This window comes from Acartia tonsa, chromosome 7 (assembly GCF_053477335.1).
Source record: "Acartia tonsa isolate MP-2025a chromosome 7, ASM5347733v1, whole genome shotgun sequence".
Lineage (NCBI taxonomy): Eukaryota > Metazoa > Arthropoda > Copepoda > Calanoida > Acartiidae > Acartia > Acartia tonsa.
The window spans coordinates 5,086,947-5,108,262 of record NC_137266.1 but is presented as its reverse complement, the minus strand read 5'-3'; the positions used below and the strand labels follow the sequence as shown (position 1 = coordinate 5,108,262).

At 33.3% G+C, this 21,316-nt stretch overlaps 1 protein-coding gene across 1 annotated transcript; it reads left to right on the top strand.

The window, feature by feature from the left end:
• The first annotated feature begins 295 nt into the window (after window positions 1-295).
• LOC145324117 (uncharacterized) lies at window positions 296-19,509 on the top strand. The gene is made up of 22 exons (XM_080166745.1): window positions 296-493; window positions 1,154-1,253; window positions 1,705-1,767; window positions 2,318-2,394; window positions 4,195-4,233; window positions 5,145-5,221; window positions 5,986-5,992; window positions 7,184-7,273; window positions 7,982-8,018; window positions 8,631-8,694; window positions 9,026-9,442; window positions 9,590-9,630; window positions 10,049-10,085; window positions 10,571-10,607; window positions 11,307-11,369; window positions 12,899-12,970; window positions 13,897-13,946; window positions 15,290-15,422; window positions 15,784-15,918; window positions 17,222-17,325; window positions 18,122-18,241; window positions 19,238-19,509. Exons 1-22 carry the CDS (start codon window positions 296-298, stop codon window positions 19,278-19,280), a joined length of 2,004 nt encoding a protein of 667 aa, XP_080022871.1. The 3' UTR covers window positions 19,281-19,509.
• Window positions 19,510-21,316: the final 1,807 nt, after the last annotated feature.

The following is a 21,316-nucleotide window of genomic DNA, read 5'->3' as shown; positions in this document are numbered from 1 at the left end:
AGTTTATGGGCTATCCTGAAAATTTAGGATAATAATAAAACAGGTGGTGTTTTAGTTCATTTTCCTATTTTACTCTTCTTAAAATTTCGAATAGTCCTTATTAGTGAGAATTTCCGTTAAAATTCCAACGGAAATTATCTTTAAAAAGTGTCTTAAACAGTTGGAGAAAATAGGGAAAAAATAAGACAAATTCTGTCTTAAACTTTTGAACTATTCTTAAAGTTCTCCATTATAAGTCCATTTTTAAGCTATATTTATTTTTTTGAGACACCAGGGTATCATCAATGCATGCAAAATGCATAACTTTTTAACCTCAAATTTTGTGTCGGTTATTAGATTTCATAATTTAGCATTTAGTAAGGTTTCTGTACTCCAACATGACTCAATTCTGAGATCCTCAAAAGTAAAATTAAATCAAGAGAATAATAATTCTAGAACATCACAGCTGGCTTTAAGATCTGTTGCCGTTGTTTTACACTTTCTAATTATTATGGTAAGTTTTGATTCATCTTTGAAATAGTCAAACGTAAGTAGCGAAGCTCAAAAATTTTGAATGGAAATCTGAGAAAATTTACTATTTTGCAGTAAACCTGATAAAATAGGAAAATCACGAAACCTTTAAAATCACGCAACCTTTGAATCATGAAAACTTAAAATTTAGGAATCAATATAGCACCGCAATAAATAGACAAATCTTAATGAAACTTTATGGAAATATGTAGAATATGAGCATATTCAATCCCTGATAATTTCAGCCACCAATCCTGAATAGGAATAGAGAAAATTACAAAAACCTAAAAATCTAGGAATCGATCTAGCACCCCCAATTAAAAAACAAATCTTAATAAAACTTGGTGAAAATACTTTAAATGTAAAATAGATTAATCTCTGAAAGTTTCAGCCTTTTATCTTGACTAGGAATTGTGAAAATCACAAAATCTTGAAAATCTAGTAACATACAGATGGACAAACAAATGTAAAGATTAGATGGGCATATGTCATAGGAATCTTCACTAAAAATATCAGCTGTCTATCTTGAATAGGAGCCGAGAAAATAACGTTTTCCCCATAGTATAACGGACGGACTGACAGACTGACGGACAAAGTGAATTATATAGTAGCTTCGCTACTAATAATAATATCGTTTATTTAGGGTTATGGCCATCTTTGTTACTATTACAGCTTTGCTTTTGGTTCTATTCTTTATTTTGAAGAATGGGTCATTGTTTTTATACTTCTTATAAATATCAACGGTACGAGTTTTACAGATGATTGAAGTCCGTCCGTTTTGTAGAAAGCGTAACAACTCTATGATTGTTGCCAGAATGTTCAATTCATACCATAATTTGAAAGTTTTTTAATAATAATTTTTATGTGATATAGTCATACCATTTTTTAATATATATTCATATTTCAACAAGGTACACTGTTTTAAGTAAAGCATATCTAGAATAATTTTAGTCTATATTCTGAATTTATGCAGTTTTGCAACAAATTAGGTTACAATTTTGTTTAGACTCAAACATTCATATTCTGCTATTTCAGTTCTGAGACTCTGAGAAGTGATTATATTCGTTTGTCCTTTACCGTTTTTATAACGTCTCTTTTTGGATGTTGTCATCCTTGTTTTAAATATAATTTAAGATTATTTTAGTTTTGTAATCGTCTATTTTTAAGTCAAAACCTAAAATATATTTTTTCTAGAATTAGAATATGGATTGTTAACAACTCTGCTTCCCTGGTTGCCTTTCACTATATTTTCTATTGGTAAGTTTCAATTTTGACAGGTTATTTCATATATTTCATATTATTTGTTGGCTTAAAACTTTGAGAAATTTTATAAGATCTTGATTGCTTATTACCAAACTAGCATTATCCAAGGTTTTCTATTCTTTATTTTTAACTATTTAGAAGGGTAATTTTGTACATCATAATTGTGGTTGTTCAATGTATATCAATTTATTGTACTTTTTCTTATCCCTTAAGATCCCTGAATAAAATAGTTTTTTTTTGTTTCTTTGACCTCAACTACGCATTTGATTTTAGAAAAATAAATATAAACTTAAATCTAGATTAGAAAAAAAATATAGTCTCAATGATATTTTTGTTAAATCCTTTGGCGTTTTCCATAAAATTAATCGGGTTAGGGCATCTTAGGTTTGCAATAGTATGAAAAAAGTGTAAATCTCACTTATTTTCAATTTATTTCAACATTTGGGGAGAGGGATTAGTGATCGATTGGCACCTAAAGGAAAAGTACCAAATCCCTAGATTCATTGTTAAATACAAAAAAAATTAAGACATGTATTTATTTTAGTTGAGGGTTGGTTTTTTAGTACGATAAGTTGTAGTTTACCTGGATGTTGCCAGGATCAACCTGCCATCATTTACCTGGTAAGATTTCTAAATAAGTTGTAGTTTACCTGGATGTTGCCAGGAGCAACCTGCCATCATTTACCTGGTAAGATTTCTAAATAAGTTGTAGTTTACCTGGATGTTGCCAGGAGCAACCTGCCATCATTTACCTGGTAAGATTTCAAAATAAGTTGTAGTTTACCTGGATGTTGCCAGGAGCAACCTGTCATCATTTACCTGGTAAGATTTCTAAATAAGTTGTAGTTTACCTGGATGTTGCCAGGAGCAACCTGCCATCATTTACCTGGTAAGATTTCCAAATAAGTTGTAGTTTATCTGGATGTTGCCAGGAGCAACCTGCCATCATTTACCTGGTAAGATTTCTAAATAAGTTGTAGTTTACCTGGATGTTGCCAGGAGCAACCTGCCATCATTTACCTGGTAAGATTTCTAAATAAGTTGTAGTTTACCTGGATGTTGCCAGGAGCAACCTGCCATCATTTACCTGGTAAGATTTCTAAATAAGTTGTAGTTTACCTGGATGTTGCCAGGAGCAACCTGCCATTATTCACCTGGTAAGATTTCTTAATAATTTGTAGTTTACCTGGATGTTGTTAGGAGCAACCTGACGTTATTCACCTGGTAAGATTTCTAAATAAGTTGTAGTTTACCTGGATGTTGCCAGGAGCAACCTGTCATTATTCACCTGGTAGGACTTTTACATTTATTTTTAAACTACATAATATAATAACTTTTGCACTTGTTTTGTTTGCATATGTTTTATTTAGCCTCTCTTATATATCTTATATTTCTTAAACCAGAGGTGGATTCTTAAAAAAAATTTGCCCCACTAATCGCTTAGTGGGGCAAAATTATTTCGTGAAAAATCCTCCAAAATCACATAAAAATCTACAAGAATTAAATAAAATCTTATGTTAATTACCCTTCTATGATTTTGATTAATTTTTGTAGATTTTTAATGTGATTTTGGTGGATTTTTCACGAAAACAATTTTGCCCTACTAAGCGATTAGTGGGGTAATTTTTTTTTAAGAATCCACCTCAGATAAAATAAAATTGTTATTCAGTTTGTCTCTCCACTAGTCCATTCTTATCGATATGGGTGAAATGTTTTTTTCCCGAATACTCTTAAAGATAGATAGATAAAATATCGTTCATGCTACCTATTGATATAAAAACAAGAATAACAACATCCATAAAAGCGAAGCTCTGAAATGGAAGGACAAACGAACATTAACACGCAAAGAGTGTCAGAACTTAATATACTGACTATTAAAGCTGCATATGTCCATACAAAATTGTAAGTAAATTTGATGCAAAACTGATCAAATACATGTTACTGCTTGAGGACATACTGACGTTTTTAAGGCATGATTAATATTATAGAGATGCTTCGCCCATAACACTATACCTTGTTGTAATAGGAATCAGTATTCAAAAAATCAGTAAAAATAAAAAATCAGTTTGTTTTAAATGGACGTACGGACTTTCTGGTAACGATTATAGAGTTGATGCGCTTTCTAAGTCGTACCTTACTGCTATAGAAATCAGTATGCAAAATTTGAAATCGATAGGACAATTCAAACCTGTTTAAATTAACGAGAAGAGCTAACAGTAACGGACGAACGTACTGACAGACGTACGGACCGACCCTAATTATAGAAAAGCTTCGCTTTTAAAAATGTTTCCTGATTTTTTTATGTTCTAAATAGTTATTTTTATTTTACTAAACTATTACTTCCACTGTTTTTTTGTCCAACAATGATTTTTGTTGCTTTGCTACTTAAGGAGGTTGTCATCCTTGTTTTTCCTTTTTTAGGATGGATGTTGGCCTATTTTCACTGCCTTTAGAATAATGGTAAGATTTTTATTATATCATAGAAATTTTTAAATAAAATTTGAATAATTTTAATTAAAATTCTTTCTCGTATTTATTCGAATCCGGTGGATAGGAACCGGTTCTCATCCATACGAAAAAACTATGTCTAGCATCGTATTGTGGTAGGGTGAAGCGTTTCAACCCTACAACGCGAGTTCGATTCAAAAGAGCCCCTAGCCTTTAAGGATTCTATCAATAAAGAACTACAAGTAGTTACTGTTAAAGAGATATATTTGAACTGAATACATTTATAATAAGGTTACTAGTTTATATACAAAATAGATGATAATTGGGTTAGGTAGAAGAGGGTGTGGGGGAGATGGGGCGGAGCCCCATTCAGGTGAGCAGTAGAGTGGTAGGTTCCCGTAAGGGGGAAGGTAGACATCTCCCGGAAAAGGGTAGGTTGCTGGGGGCATGAAGGGGAGAGGGGCATCGCCCCTCCCATTATCAGCGGTGTCCAAATTGACCGCCGCCTCTGATGTGTAGACAATGCCCAGAGAGGGGCTGGATAGAATGGTGATAAGCTGGGATTAACGCCGGGGTGTGATTTGGTAAACACGGAGCATCGCATACTCTGGAAAAGGCTTGTCCGTATGCCGCCTACCACAGTATTATATCCAGTTTTCTACGAATATAGAAATGTACAATCATAAAATTAAAACTAGTTTTAATCTAATAATTGTACATTCTATATCTGCGGAAAGCTGTTTATAATACAATGAAAGAAATAACTATTCTTGAGTTTTTGAACCGAAAGATTTCGCAAATTGCTGAACTGATATGGCTCTCTTTACAGTGAGGCTTTTTATAGAGGTCCACAAAAGGTTTCAAACTAATATAGGAAGGCACCTTAACCCCTCAAAAAAAAATGTGTGAATTCATGTTTTTAGGCTTGTTTATCAATGGTGGGCTATAACACTTTGAAATGTTATTTTGAAGAAAAGAAGTCTGAAGCAATTAATGTCCCGTAAGTATATCTTTTATGTTATATACATTTTTAAAAGCGAAGCTTTTCTATAATTAGGGTCGGTCCGTCCGTCCGTCATAAAAAGTTAGCTCTTTTATGTTATATACATTTTTAAAAGCGAAGCTTTATAATTAGGGTCGGTCCGTCCGTTTGTCATAGAGAGTTAGTTCTTTTCGTTAATTTAAACCGGTTAGAATTGTCCTATCGATTCCACACTTTGCATGATGATTCCTGTAGTAGTTAGGTACAATTCAGAAAGCGTAGCAACTCTACAATCAATACCAGAATGTCCGTACGTCTATTTGAAAAATGTCGATTTTAAATTTTTATGACAACAAACTATCGTATGTTAAAATTATCCGATCCTTCTCATTTTTTTAAAAACTGATTCCTATTACAACAAGGTACAATGTTATAAGCAAAGCATCTCTATAAACAAGTCCTAAAAATGTAAGTATGTCCTTAAACAGTATCATCTATTTATGCCGTTTTGCAACAAATTTACTTACAAGTGTTTGTTTAAGTGTTAATGTTCGTTTGTCCTTCCATTTCAAAGCTTCGCTTTTATGGATGTTGTCATTCTTGTCTTTTCTTAGATCTACCTTATCCTAAAAGGTTTCAATAACTATTTCTATATTGAAACACCCGGGATGTAAGGTGGTGAAACATCCAACAGACAACCAGCTCTTTAATTCCACGATCCTTTGTCTGGGAGTCCTAACTGTGCGTGGTAATGGGTTGTTCTATTGCTTCTATTTTTTAAGGGCCAAGGCATTTTTACAATTAGTATCACGCACCTGACATAGCAGCAGTATATAAAACTTCTATTATTATATAGTTTGGCCCAAACTTAAACTTAAAACTTAATATACAGCAAGCAAAAAAACATACCAATTACGCTAATGCCTCGGGTTTAATTAACCTAGATACATCTTTTGAAATAATCAGATGAACTGTTTTAGACCAGAAAATCCCAAAACAAGGATGATAGTATACTCAGTCAAGGAACATACACTATTGAATAATTTAAGATATATAAGTTGGAAAGAATTTAAATGTTAGAGGGAGATTTGAAATCTGCATCAAATTTTAAGGAATTTTTTTTATAAAATTCGTTTTTTGTATAATTCTTTATCTAAAAGTGAACCAAGTAATAGTGTCTAACTTTTTATCTTTGTGACGTAACAAAAATCCATCTCTTTTTTGGGGGTTTCCTATCCCACCTCCCTCTCATCCTTCGATTTTTGTTACGTCACTAAGATAAAAAGTTAGAAACTATTACTAGGTTCCTAAAAGCGGAAATACAATTTAAGTTAATTAATTTTGACATCTGTGATTGGTGGATGGTAAACTATCTGTGCTCTGATTGGAGAAGCTTAAGTGCCGTGCATCATTCAACCAATTAGAGCGCAGGTAGTTTACAATCCACCTATCCTTTTGGTCAAAATTTATGAACTTAAATTGTATTTCCGCTTTTAGATAAAGAATTATACAAAAACGAATTTTAAAAAAAAATCCTTAAAATTTGATGAATTTTTCAAATCTGCCTCTAACATTAAAATTCCTTCCAACTTATATATCCTATTGAATATATTAAATATTTAATTATCTTGGTTTTGAGCCTTTTCTTGAAAAGGTGATATATCCTATGTAAATAAGTTTTTTGTTGTTTTTTGTTTGTTAAGATATAACTTGCCACATAACCGATTGAGTTCTATAATTCAGGGAAGTCTTGCAAAAGTGCAGGGATGGTTTTAGGCTGCTTTTTAAAAAGTCTTAGGATAATTTTAATCTGTATTTAGATCGAAAGATTTTGTAAGAATAGAAAGCTTAAAAGATTAACCTTTATTTATTTCTGAATATCCACCAAAGTATTAAGACATAAAACTTAAAAATAAACATATAGAATAAAGATATTGTTTTTTGTTCAACACTCTTTATAATTGTATTGTATGTTTATAGAAAGGAAGAAATAATACTTTATTATTCAAAATATTCCGGCCAAGAAACCTTCATAATAAAATTAAACACCAGCTAGAAAATTCTGAACAGGTAAAATAACCAGGACTCGGCAGCCGCCCGTCAGGCGCATGTAAGCGTCAGGGAAATCAACATTATACAATTCTTAATTTAGGCCTGGCCAAAATATAGCAATTCCTCTATTTAAAAATATTTTCCAACAATGAGTAGTTGGCATTAATGTATTATATACATCCTATGCTGACAATGTTTTATTACATGTAATGATCTAATTTCGGATCTAGTGCAGTTTACGGTAAAATGTTCCAGGTAGTGATCATCTCCAAAAATCTATAAACTAAATTGTTATCTCACATCGCACTTAAATGCGCAAATAATACTTATTTTATGCGTTTTTCCTTAGTGAAGCTTTCTCTGTGCATCATTGGATCTTGGTAATTTAAGACTATTTAGAGGATTTTTAAATAGCGCTTAGCACGGAGCGTGGCCTGACATGTACATTAAGCCTTTTACAGCTAGTGGTCTCTAAACTTCATACATTTTCGGAGACAATCATTACCACGAACATTTTACCATGAACTGCACTTAATCCTTAATTTATCTTTGAGATCAATTAAAACTAAGAAAGCTCAAAATGTTATGTGTGACGTTATAAAAATCCATCTCTTTTTTAAGGGGTGTCCTTTTCCACTTCTCCTCTCATCCCTCCTTTATAGACGTTTTTTTATGACGTCACACATGACACTTTGAGCTTTCTCCTAAAACTACTTGAAATTTAAGGAAAATGGAGCTATTTCTAAAGAAATCCCCCTGTCAGGTAAACAATTGCAATAGTCTAAAAAAGAAATTTTAGTAAAACAAGGATGACAACATTCATAAAAGCGAAGCTCTGAAATGGAAGGACAAACGAACATTAACACTTGTAGATTGTCAGAACTGAATTAGCAGAATATTAATGCATCAGTACAAACAATATTTTAAGAAAATTTGTTGCAAAACTGCATAAATAGATGATACTGTTTAAGGACATACTTATATTTTTGGGACTTGTTTATAGAGATGCTTCGCTTATAACATTGTACCTTGTTGTAATAGGAATCAGTTTTCAAAAAATCAGAAGAATTGGATAATTTTAACATACAAAAATGTGTTGTCAAAAAAGTTAAAAATCGACATGTTTAAAATGGACGTACGAACATTCTGGTATTGTTTATAGAGTTGCTACGCTTTCTTAATTGTACCTAACTACTATAAGAATCATCATGCAAAGTTTAGAATCGATAGGACAATTCTAACATGCCTAAATTAACAAAAAAGGCCATCAGTTACGGACGGACGGACGTACAGACGGGCCGACCCTAATTATAGAAAAGCTTCGCTTTTAAAAATGTAAATTTTATTTTACATATTGTAATTTTATTATATGTAGATATTGAAAATATTGGACATGGATTAAGGTTGAAACAAACAGAGGAAGCTGACTTTCAAGCAAGGTATGTATAAAGTGTATTAGTATAGTATATCATCATTTTATAAAAGTAACAGGATGTGTGTCTGTCTAACTTTGTGTACAGAAGGATCTAGCTAACCGCTGAACCGATATGGTTCTAATTTACGATGTAGCAGAAGGTTGATAACTATTTGGGGGGAGGGTGCCACCACCCTCCTAAGCAAATCGCCCTTGGAAATAATACCCATGCTCCAATTTAGTTACTTTTCATTTTTTTAAATTAAAATTGAAGGTTCTACCCCTTCCCCCCCTCACTCTCCCACAATGTAACAAGTGCCCCTAGAGACATTCCGGATTATAGATTTTCCTTTTAGATCTTGTTTGAAAAGAAAAGTCACAGAAACGTCCTCAGTTCCTTTAACTGATATACCCACAGTTGAGGGATTAACGGATCCTTCCGGTACAAAACTTCATGAATTAAATTCAAAATCAGCTGGTAACCACGTGATCATACCAGCTGGTACACTGTCTGACCCTACTAGGCCAAAATCTGCGGATCAAAGTGTGACGCTATTGAACAAAGATGGCCAAACCAAATCTCAGGGAAAACAAAATGTAAAAGATGATAAAATAACTCCTTCTGATCCAAATGCTACTGTTAAACAAGTTAGAACTAAGCTAATGTCAGCTGACAGTAAGAAACGCATTGAAAGACAACAAACAATCCAATCTTCTAATGGATTACCAATGCCCAGTACTTCAGCTGCCTTTACAAATCCAGCTTTTGAAAGGTGACTAGTTGTATAGTAGTAACCTATTAATTTAAGAAATTATTGAAAATTATTTTACAAATTATAAAAATCATAACAAAAAGAACTAATTTTAATTTTGATATTTGTGGTATAATAACGTAGAAATGAGGTTGTTATAATTTATAGGGACATGGAAAATAGAAGCAATAAGGATGAAAAGAGCAAAGGTAAGGAACCCTTGTTTTAGGCTATTTTCAGAAGGGTTGGGACACTCCCTCCAGAAAAATTTAAGTAAAGCTGTAATAACCCACCACAGGTTAAACTGAATATAAAGATATTTTTTTATTCCTGACAATCATCATCAACTATGGGATTATTCCATCATTCTCATGGGGAAAAGCCTGTAGAGACTTGGCGTAGTTAATAGTTATTTCTCGCATCGTATTATAAACGGCTTTCCGCGGCCTTCGGCACCTCGGGGCTAAAAGCTGGATATAATACGATGCTAGACATAGTTTTTTTGTATGGATGGGAACCGGTTCCTATCCACCGGATTCGAATGAATACGAGAAGATATTTTAAAGATTAAAATATATGCTGATGTAATAACAAGAAAAGAATTTTTAATTATACTCTATTATTCAGGTTTAAGTGTGCATTGGACTCAAGCAAATTATTCCAGGTATAACAATAATTATCATCCATTTAAACTTAACATTTGGTCCTTCAAGGAGGGAAGGCTGTTATACAACAGAAAACCATACTTTATTTGCACAACCTTTGTCTTAATGTTAAACCTGTGCATTTGCACATAAATAACGGTCAATGCATTTCACCTGTTCTTTTTATTAATGTCACAATAGCTGCAGTATAAATTATCTTTAAACAACAAATGGACGTTTTTACAGATTTAATAGTAATACAGATTATGACAGCAGTAAAGGTGTAATTTTGACAATGGATAAAAAGATATTGCAAAAAATACAGCAAAAAACGAAATTGACAAAAACACACCCAATATTTGTCAAAAAAACAGCTGCTGTAATTTTGCTAGGGGTAAAAATGGTAGCAGCCCATTTAATACTTTATCCAGTCTACCAAATATAGATATGTTTATGGAAAATCCAAAAATATTTTGTAATATCTCTACTTAATATCCTTTTTTAGCCGTCAACTCGAAGAATTTACAGATTTAGAATATGAGGTAAGCACAGATATTTTTAACCAGATAATCCTCGATATTACATAACTATCCATGTAAAAATAATGAGAGAAAAAATTATTTTTGAAAACATATAAATGATTAACGGCCTCTAAATGCCTCTAGGGGCACATAACATGCTTTCCTTTCAATCTATATATGTTAAGTTCAGCTGTTTACCAAAAAAATACTTTGTCCTTCGCTAGATGGGGTTAGTTATGCTTTTCTTGGGTGGGTGGTGATACTCTCCCCCAAAAAATAGCTAAAAACCTTCCCATGACCCATCAGTAGCTCTCTATTTTTTGAGATAAACTATTCATGGGGGGGGGGTGGGGGTATGGTTGTTTGGATGGATCTTGTCAGCCAAACAAAAACTTTAATAATTTTAGGATTAAAGTAATATATATATTATAAAAAAAAAATTTTGGGGTGATTATGAATATAATTTTATAGTCAGGAGCCTAGTTATGAGAAATTGATATTGGAAGTTTTAAATATTTTACATAAGTTTGGACAGAAATGACAAATTTTCACTAAAATTGTTCCTTTCTTTTTCAAAAAGCAAAAGAAAGCATTAAACAGCTAAATTTAGAAAGCATAGTTTAATGAAATTATTTCTTGTCTTCAGAGCTTTAGGTCTTTGCAATTGGAAATGATGTATTAAGCTCTTTATACATCTATACTGTAAATCTATTATTTTAGGATTCTCTATGTTCACTAAATCTGGCAGAATTTCAATCTGGCCCTGAAGACAATTCAGATTGGGTAATATAAAATAAATAGTTTATTATTAATTTATTATCGTACATGGTCAAAAAGATCAGGGAGTAAGGGAGGGGACAATGGGTAATTAATTCAATTTAAGAGTTTTCACTGAAATGCAATGAAAACCAGATTTATCCAAAAAATTTGACCAAAATTGTAAAGGGATCATGGTAATATAATTTAGAACAAAATAAGTTTTAAGAAAAAAATCAATTACTAGAAAATTAAATTATCAGTACATCACAATGTAGTAAACATTCTGTAATTAATCACTAGAAAAATCACCCTTAGAACTTCGTCCATCCATTTTATTATATATTTAACTGCTACCTAAATTCAAGGGGATCTTAGATCGTTTAATACATAAATATCCCAGTAGAGTTTCTATACATTGATATACAATGACATTTTCTTGGGAAAAATATTTGTTAAAACCAGTCATCAAAGGACAAATTTGTCTGTCTGCTATATTAAAAATTAACTAAGCTAGTTAACGGGGCATTGATGCTCTAGTACCCAAAGTAAGTCAGAAACTGCTGAATTCATGCACATTCCCTTTAAGCCAGTACCTAAAGTCTGAGACTCTTAAAAATTGAATATTCGATCCATTGTCTCCTCCCTTACTCCCTGCAAAAAGATACATTAAACCTCACGACTTCAAAAGGATTATCTGAAAGTTTTTAGACAATGTAATTTCCCAGGGAAAAGGGAATGTGATTCTGACTAACAATTCTAAGTAAAAATTTCCCCCAAACCCTATTCCCTTCTTTCTCTCCTTATAAAAATATTTAAAAAATTTACGCCAACTCTACAGCAACAAAATATTTAATTTTCGGCAAATTAATTGGCTGAATAGAGCAGCGCCTGATAATTTCCTAACTAAACAAGGATGACAACATCCATAAAAGCGAAGCACTGAAATGGAAGGACAAACGAACATTAACACTTGTAGATTGTCAGAACTGAATTAACAGAATATTAATCCATCAGTACAAACAATATTTTAAGAAAATTTGTTGCAAAACTGCATAAATAGATGATACTGTTTAAGGACATACTTACATTTTTGGGACTTGTTTATAGAGATGCTTCGCTTATAACATTGTACCTTGTTGTAATAGGAATCATTTTTTAAAAATCAGAAGAATCGGATAATTTTAACATACAAAAATTTGTTGTCAAAAAAGTTGAAAATCGACATGTTTAAAATGGACGTACGGACATTCTGGTATTGCTTATAGAGTTGCTACGCTTTCTAAATTGTACCTAACTACTATAGGAATCATTGTGCAAAGATGTACAAAGATGTTAGTTTGATAAAGTAGTCTTGGGTTGAGATGGATCAATAGCTTTTAAAACTGCAAAGTTTAGAATCGATAGGACAATTCTAACCTGTTTAAATTTACGAAAAGAGCTAACTCTCTGTGACGGACGGACAGACGGACCGACCCTAATTATAGAAAAGCTTCGCTTTAAAAAAAATTATCATTGAAAATCAAAATATTAATACCCATTAATTCATCATTTAGGACATTACTACAACCCCGATTGGTCCTTCCCAGATAGACATGGTGCCCTATGGTCTAACCCCCACTACCCAGGTAGGCGTGGGGTGTAACACATCCAATAATTTCTGGAATTTATTGGAAGAAATGCCCTAGCCAATAAACAGGCACATCACACTACTCAGTTAAATTTGATATGGAGGAAATTAATTTCTAGACAAAAGTCATAAAATCAAAGTTCTATGGCTGTCAGACAATTTTAGTATTTTGGAGTGTATATCATACTGGTACCCAAAGTTTTATGAATACATGCTTTTGTTAGTGAGCCTTAAACTTTGGGGACTTTTGATTTGTTAATTCAAAATACCAGTGTTCAATCTTTTCAATGAATAATTTCAATCCATATACAGGACATTTTGTTATGACGCATGTTTTAAGTATTATCAATATATATTATACTAGCGGCTACATCACTAGAGGCCTCTAGTGGCATTTTAAATGTTTCTTTTTTTAAATAATACGTTCTATCACAGTTCTATGTTGCGTTTAGGTCTCTACCATAATTGCCAGATATCTTTTAGATCAAAGTGTACAAAAAAATGTGTACATTGGTCTTTTGATGTGTACATTTGTGGGGAAGGGGAAAGAGAAAAGGGGAGAGGGGCGAGGGGGGTGTACATTACTTGGTAATGTGTACATCACTTATAAAAGTCCATTTTCCTAAAGTTAAAAATGCGTACATTACACACAAAATGTGTACATCTGGCACCGCTGCACACAATACATATATATGTTGCGTTCTAAAATTTAGATTTTTGTGTGATTTCTCTTGGAAGGGTGGTGGTACCCTCCCCTAAAATAGTTATAAACCTTCTCGGGAGCTATGAGAAGCTACCCTGTTAAGCAGAACCCGATCGGTTCAGCGGTTAGCGAGATCCTTCGGTATAAACAAACAGACAAATACACATCATGTTACTTTATTAAAATGATTTATATTGACCCTTAAATTTGTTAATTATTAGTGTAAAGAGATAATAGTTAAAGAGAGAAGGGCCTACTCAGCTGCTATGAGGTAATAAACATTTACTTATAATCTTTTAAAAGTGAAGCTTTTCTATAATTAGGGTCGGTCCGTCCGTCCGTTACAGTTAGCTCTTTTTCATTAATTTAAACAGGTTAGAATTGTCCTATCGATTTCAAACTTTGCATGCTGATTCCTATAACAGTTAGGTACGACTTAGAAAGCGCATCAACTGTATAATCGTTACCAGAAAGTGTGTACGTCCATTTAAAACAGTTGATTTGTACAACAAATTTTTGAATGTTGAAATTATCCTTTTCATTCTATTTTTTGAATACTGATTCCTATTACAACAAGGTATAGTGTTTTAAGCGAATCATCTCTATAATCAAGTCATAAAAACGTCAGTATGTCTTTAAACACTTACATGTATTTAATCAGTTTTGCAACAAATTTACTTACAATTTTGTATAGACATATGCATGAATATTCTGTTTATTCAGTTCTGACACCAAACAAATGTTAATGTTTGTTTGTCCTTCCATTTCAGAGCTTCGCTTTTATGGATGTTGTCATCCTTGTTATTTAAACAATGATGACAACGTCCATAAAAGCGGTCATGAAAACTTGTAGAATGTCAGAACTGAACAATCAGAATATAAATGTATATAATTCGAAACAAATTTTTAAGTAAATTTGTTGAAAAACTGCTTACATGCAGGATAATGTTTAAGGACATACTTACATTTTTAGGACTTGATTATTAAGATGATTCGCTTATTACATTGTAAATTGTTGTCCTAGGAATTCCAAAAATCAGATTAATCGGATTTTTATAATGCATAAAAATTTGTTGTTAAAATAGTTAAAATCAACATGTTTAAATGGTCGTACGAACATTCTGATAACGATTATATAGATGCTACGCTTTCTAAATCGTACCTAACTACTACAGAAATCATCATGCAAAGTTTAAAATCGATAGGACAATTAGGATGCCTAAATTACCAAAAAACAATATCTGTCACGGACGTACCGACCCTAATTATAGAAAAGCTTCTAAAAAAAGCAAATGTAAAAAAATTCCTAACTTCCTAATTTTCATACCTAAAAAGGCTTTCTGAAACAAATTTGTTGATTTGCAATACAAGATATCATACACAGTTAATAGATATATTATTACTTCCCTCTCATCCTACTGGATGAACATACTAACCTATAAATGAGGTCCATATTAGCAAACTAAATTGACGCCAAATTTCCCCTGTCAATAAATCCACGTATATCATATATTCATTACAAAATTGCATGTACAATTTCATTCAAAACTTGAAGAAAAGTAATTGAAATTCTGCAAATTTACCTGGTATTTGACTTCTAAGTTATATTTTCAGGGATGAAGGAACATATTCTATAGGCCATTCTCAGGCATTGACTAACAACCTGGTGAGACAGATGACCAGTTCCAGTAAGCCTGCCAGGATGGAGAGAGCTTCCAGCCTGCCCAGCAACGATCTCTGTATCCAGGTATAAAAAAGTACTTAGTAGCAACTTTAGTGAAGAGATTGTTTTGACCACAGAATTATTGATGAAATAAGGGGAAAAAAAAGGGTTTACTTTCTTTTCCTATGTCTAGCCCCTGCAGTGGAGGGGGTCTAACACTTAAGTCCTTTAACCCTGCAGGGGTGGTAACATTTTCCCAATATAACATTGCCTTACCAGGCCTAACCCCACCACTTGTTTTAATTTATATTAAAATGAATAGGGAAAGGTTTCTGCGCTTGACTGGTCACTTTTCAATTTTAGAGACCACGCTTTCTCAACTTTTAAAGATCTTAGGAACTATCAGGCAGATTCAGTAGTTAAACTATCATTTTATTATTTCAAGCATGGAGAAGAGCTGCTTGTAAATCCACGAATGAAAAACCAGCTGAAAGAGGCGAATATAGATCCTTACAGTTCTGAGGGAAGGTCGGATATCTACTGTAGGTTTGTCTTAGAGAAACCTCATACAGCTACAGAGGTAAACAACATAAGTTTAGTGTGTAGCGTCCATAAAAAGCGAAGCTCTAAAATCAGAAGGAAGAACAAACGAATCCTGTAGAGTGTCAGAATTTAATAAGCAGATCATTAATTTCTATGTCTAAACTATATTGGGTTAGGTAATTGACCCACAGGGTTAGGCAATTGGCCCCGCAGGGGCTAGAAATGGGAGGAAAGCTACTGTGAAAAATACAAAAAAACGCCCTTTAAGGTACTTTGCCACGAAAGGGACTATACCCTTAGAGAGTAGATACTTAATAATTAGGAAAATCGTTTTAAAAATGAAAATTAGACATCTATCTCAGAGTACCAAAAGTTTGATTAGTTATTTCTCGCATCGTATTACAAACAGCTTTCGCGGATATATAATGTACAATTATAAGATTAAAACCAGTTTTTTTAGTCCCGAGGTGCCAAAGGCACCGGCTAAAATACAACTTGTTTTCATCTTATGATTGTACATTTTTATATTCGTAGAAAGCTGGACAAAATACGATGCTAGACATAGTTTTTTCGTATGGATGAGAACCGGTTCCTATCCACCGGATTCGAATGAATACGAGAAAATCAAATTCTCGTATAAAGATTAACAAATCTTGATTGAGCAGTATACAAACTATCAGCGCAAACAATTTATCATCATTGGGGGTCTACAGAATACACTCTACATCAATTTATCGTCCATTATCTTATCCCCTAAGATCCCTGGTCATGATAAGTAAACAAGGATGACAACATCCATAAAAGCAAAGCACTGAAACGGTAGGACAAACGGACATAAACACTTGTAGAGTGTCAGAACTGAATAATCCTAATATAAATGTATAAGAGTCAAAGCAAAATTGTTGATTATAGAGTTGCTTCGTTTATTACATTATACTTTGTTGTCCCAAAATCAATATACCAAAAATCAGTTCAATCTGATGATTAGATCACATAAAAATTTGTTGTTAAAAAAGTAAAAAAAATCAACATGTTTAAAATGGACGTTCGGACATTTTGGTAATGATTATAGAGTTGCTACGCTTTTTAAATCGTACCTAACTACTATAGAAATCACCATGCAAAGTTTGAAATACATAGGACAATTCTAACATGCCTAAATTAGCGAAAAAAGCTATCCGTTACGGACGGACGTACGGACCGACCCTAATTATAGAAAAGCTTCGCTTTTAAAAATCATTATGCCAAAAATGAAAAGGAAAATTTTAGATATTTTTTTATATCTTCAGGCAAATTAAAAACATTTAGCTTCATTATTCATAATGATTTTACTATTACAGCCCGGTAAGAAAACAATTCTGGTTGATATTCCAAATATTCTGACCTGCTGTGTTCACCTGGCCCTGTATTTTGTTGCATGCTCTCCATTTCTTGCCAGTTGCAGGTATAAACAATTTTCAATAATTTTTTATCACTAGCGGCTAATTTTAACTTTTAGAATGAAAAATCAAAAAAAAATATTTTTACGAGGTGCGATATTTCTGGGGACCTATGAGAAACTACATTATATATCGGTTCAGCAGTTAGTGAAGTTCTTTGGTACAGACAGACAGACACACACACACAAAAATCCTGTTACTTTATGTATGACTAGCGGCTTCGCCCCTAGAGGCCTCTAGGGGCATTTGAGGAGGGGGGGGGTCGAATTTGATAACCCAATTTCTTATTTTAGATTTTAAAAGAAAAAGTAAAAAAAGTATTTTTGGGGGTGGAAATTTTTTTTTTTTTGGGGGGGGGTGCCGTGGGCGTGCACCCCCCCCCCCTCCCCTCCCCCTCATAATTTTTAATTTTAGTTAAAAATTTAAATTTTTTGGGGGGAAGGGATATTTTTCATTTTTTGGGGGGTTGGGGGTGTCCTAACCCCAAGAAAATAGTTATAAACCTTCCCGGGACCTATGTTCAGCGGTTAGCAAGATCCTTCGGTACAGACACACAGACAAACATCCTGTTACTTTAGTATAAGGATGATGAAGTTTTAAAAAAAAATTTATGGATGCCGCCACTGTAAGTGCATGCGAGTACTGAACTCATTCTCATTATTTTCAAAATGAATTGTAAAAAAGGGGAGGGGGGGAGTTTTTTCCTCTTCAAAAACCCTGCCAGTGGCTCTAACCATGCAGAGCAATATGCCTACAGTGCCCTAACCTTGTGGGGCAACCCAGTAACAGGCTTCTTTTTAGTTCCAAAGGTATGTGTGTGGAATCCCAAGTGATCCAGACTGTCTCAAGCCTCTGTTCTCTGTGTATGTTGGGTATTATTTTCCCCCTCTCCGTTAATGCTCATCAAATCTTTAGATTCAGGTAAAAAAATTTAGTGCTTTATTAGACTCACTAGCTGCTCGACCCATCATTTTTATTTTAGTTTTTAAAAGAAAAAAAAGTGATGCTTTTTGAGTGGGCGGATAGTTTTTTAGGACTTTCTCTTGAGAGGGTGGAAACACCCTCCTCCAAAATAGTTAATCACATTTCCTGGAAATATGAGAAGCTTAACTGCAAAGAAGAACCATATCGGTTTAATGATAGCGAGAAAAGCAAAGTTTATTTATTTAAAATTTTGAACAAGTTTGCTTTTATAAAGTTCTTCGTAAAACCACTCCTGAAGTGAGTTGATTCATGGTCATTTTTATCAGTTGCTTTACTAAGGTCATGGAAATTCAGCCTTTAATAAATCATATATAGAGAGGTTTTATGAAAGACTTCATAAAAGCAAAGTTGTTCAAAATTTTAAATATACGATCTTTGCTTTACTTGTCATGATTATGCGGTAATTCCTAGGGGATGAAAATTGAACTTTTTGAATTTTCAAATCTAATTTTCTCAAAAACGGTTGCATTTTAGATTTTATTGAAAAGTGAAATAAAGTTACCTAACCTAGAATAATGAAATGCACTATGTCCCAATTTAGATTTTAACACAAAAGTCAAAGCACCTTCAAACGCACTGTGTAGAAAGCAGCTGAAAAAATACAAAACAGAAAACATGTTTTTCAAAAAGTGAAAGAAGGACAGTAAACGGGCTCAAAAACTTGATAATAGTTTAACCTATATGTGACTATATGAATTGAAGATGATTAAAGTCCCTCCACAGATTATGATGTCATACGATAGAATAGTCAATGAGAGGCCAGTAAACACTGTAATTGACCAATAATAAAATTTATGTGGGCCTCTCATTGGTTATTTTATTGTAATACATCATAATCTGTTGAGGGACTTTAATCATCTTCTATGAATTAGGTTTCAAATAAAATATAAAAAAATGTTGAGGGTTTTAAACAAAACAAAAATTAAATTTCAGCATTTCAAAAAAGAAGAGAAATAGAAGAGGAAATTATTATTGATAGAAGAATTCAAGTTTTGGTCCAAATAAGATAGAAGAATAGAATAGAATCCAGGTAGAAGATTCCGCCTGGCTAGACTGAATAAAATTGAAACTTTTGAAAGGCCTTCTGGCTTTTTGTAAAATCGCATGATTTTAGAAATTATCCAATTACTAAAATAAATATCTTTTTTGATAATTTACTTAAAGCCAGAAGGACTGGAATTCGGCCATTGACTATATATTCAAACTTTGAATTGTGTGCAAAACATGTACAAAATTATTTTTAAACGTAAATTTAGAATAAAAGATTTAAAAATATTTGGACAAAAATAGTGATCCAATATGAGATACAATTAATTAGAACATAGGTCATTTTGTAGTGAAAATAAATCATCTTATTTTAATAATAACTAAGAATCCAAATTTATATGTAAAAATGTATGTATTGATCTTTTATTAACCAATCCAAAAATAAATGTTACGAAATGAATATAGTTTTTTTTAAAAACATTTAAAAGAAAGAAAATGGTTATTAATGCATTCTAAAGTTACTTGAAATGTGCATAAATGCATAAAAACGCTGCTTTGAAACGGTAGGACATACAAACATTAACACTTGTAAAGTGTCATAACCGAGTAAGAAGAATATAAAGGTTTTAGTCTAAACAAAATTGTAAGTAAATTTGTTGAAAAAAACTGCTTATTTACAGGACTCTTTTTATGGACATACTGATATTTAAGGGCTTGGTGAAAGAGACGCCTTGCTTATAACATTGTCCCTTGTTGGAATCCTCATTCCAAAAATTGTCCCTTGTTGGAATCCTCATTCCAAAAATCAGATATATAGGATCATTAGTTCAAATAAAAAATAGTTCTAAAAAAGCGATTATGCTGTTTTCGAGTGTTTTTTTTTTACTTTATTTCGGGTTAGGTTATGATATATTGGATACAGGGTAGCCAAGCATGGTTAGGTTATGATATATTGGGTACAGGGTAGCCAAGCATGGTTAGGTTATGATATATTGGGTACAGGGTAGCCAAGCATGGTTAGGTTATGATATATTGGGTACAGGGTAGCCAAGCAGGGTTAGGTTATGATATATTGGGTACAGGGTAGCCAAGCATGGTTAGGTTATGATATATTGGGTACAGGGTAGCCAAGCATGGTTAGGTTATGATATATTGGGTACAGGGTAGCAAGCAGGGTTAGGTTATGATATATTGGGTACAGGGTAGCCAAGCAGGGTTAGGTTATGATATATTGGGTACAGGGTAGCCAAGCATGGTTAGGTTATGATATATTGGGTACAGGGTAGCCAAGCAGGGTTAGGTTATGACATATTGGGTACAGGGTAGCCGAGCAGGGTTAGGTTAGGATATATTGAGTACAGGGTAACCAAGCAGGGTTAGGTTATGATATATTGGGTACAGGGTAGCCAAGCAGGGTTAGGTTATGATATATTGGGTACAGGGTAGCCAAGCAGGGTTAGGTTAGGATATATTGGGTTCAGGGTAGCCAAGCAGGGTTAGGTTATGATATATTGGGTACAGGGTAGCCGAGCAGAGTTAGGTTATGATATATTGGATACAGGGTAGCCAAGCATGGTTAGGTTATGATATATTGGGTACAGGGTAGCCAAGCAGGGTTAGGTTATGATATATTGGGTACAGGGTAGCCAAGCAGGGTTAAGTTATGATATATTGGGTTCAGGGTAGCCAAGCAGGGTTAGGTTATGATATATTGGGTACAGGGTAGCCAAGCAGGGTTAGGTTATGATATATTGGGTACAGGGTAGCCAAGCAGGGTTAGGTTATGATATATTGGGTTCAGGGTAGCCAAGCAGGGTTAGGTTATGATATATTGGGTACAGGGTAGCCGAGAAGTGTTAGGTTATGATATATTGGGTACAGGGTAGCCAAGCAGGGTTAGGTTATGATATATTGGGTTCAGGGTAGTCAAGCAGGGTTATGTTATGATATATTGGGTACAGGGTAGCCAAGCAGGGTTAGGTTATGATATATTGAGTACAGGGTAGCCAAGCAGGGTTAGGTTAT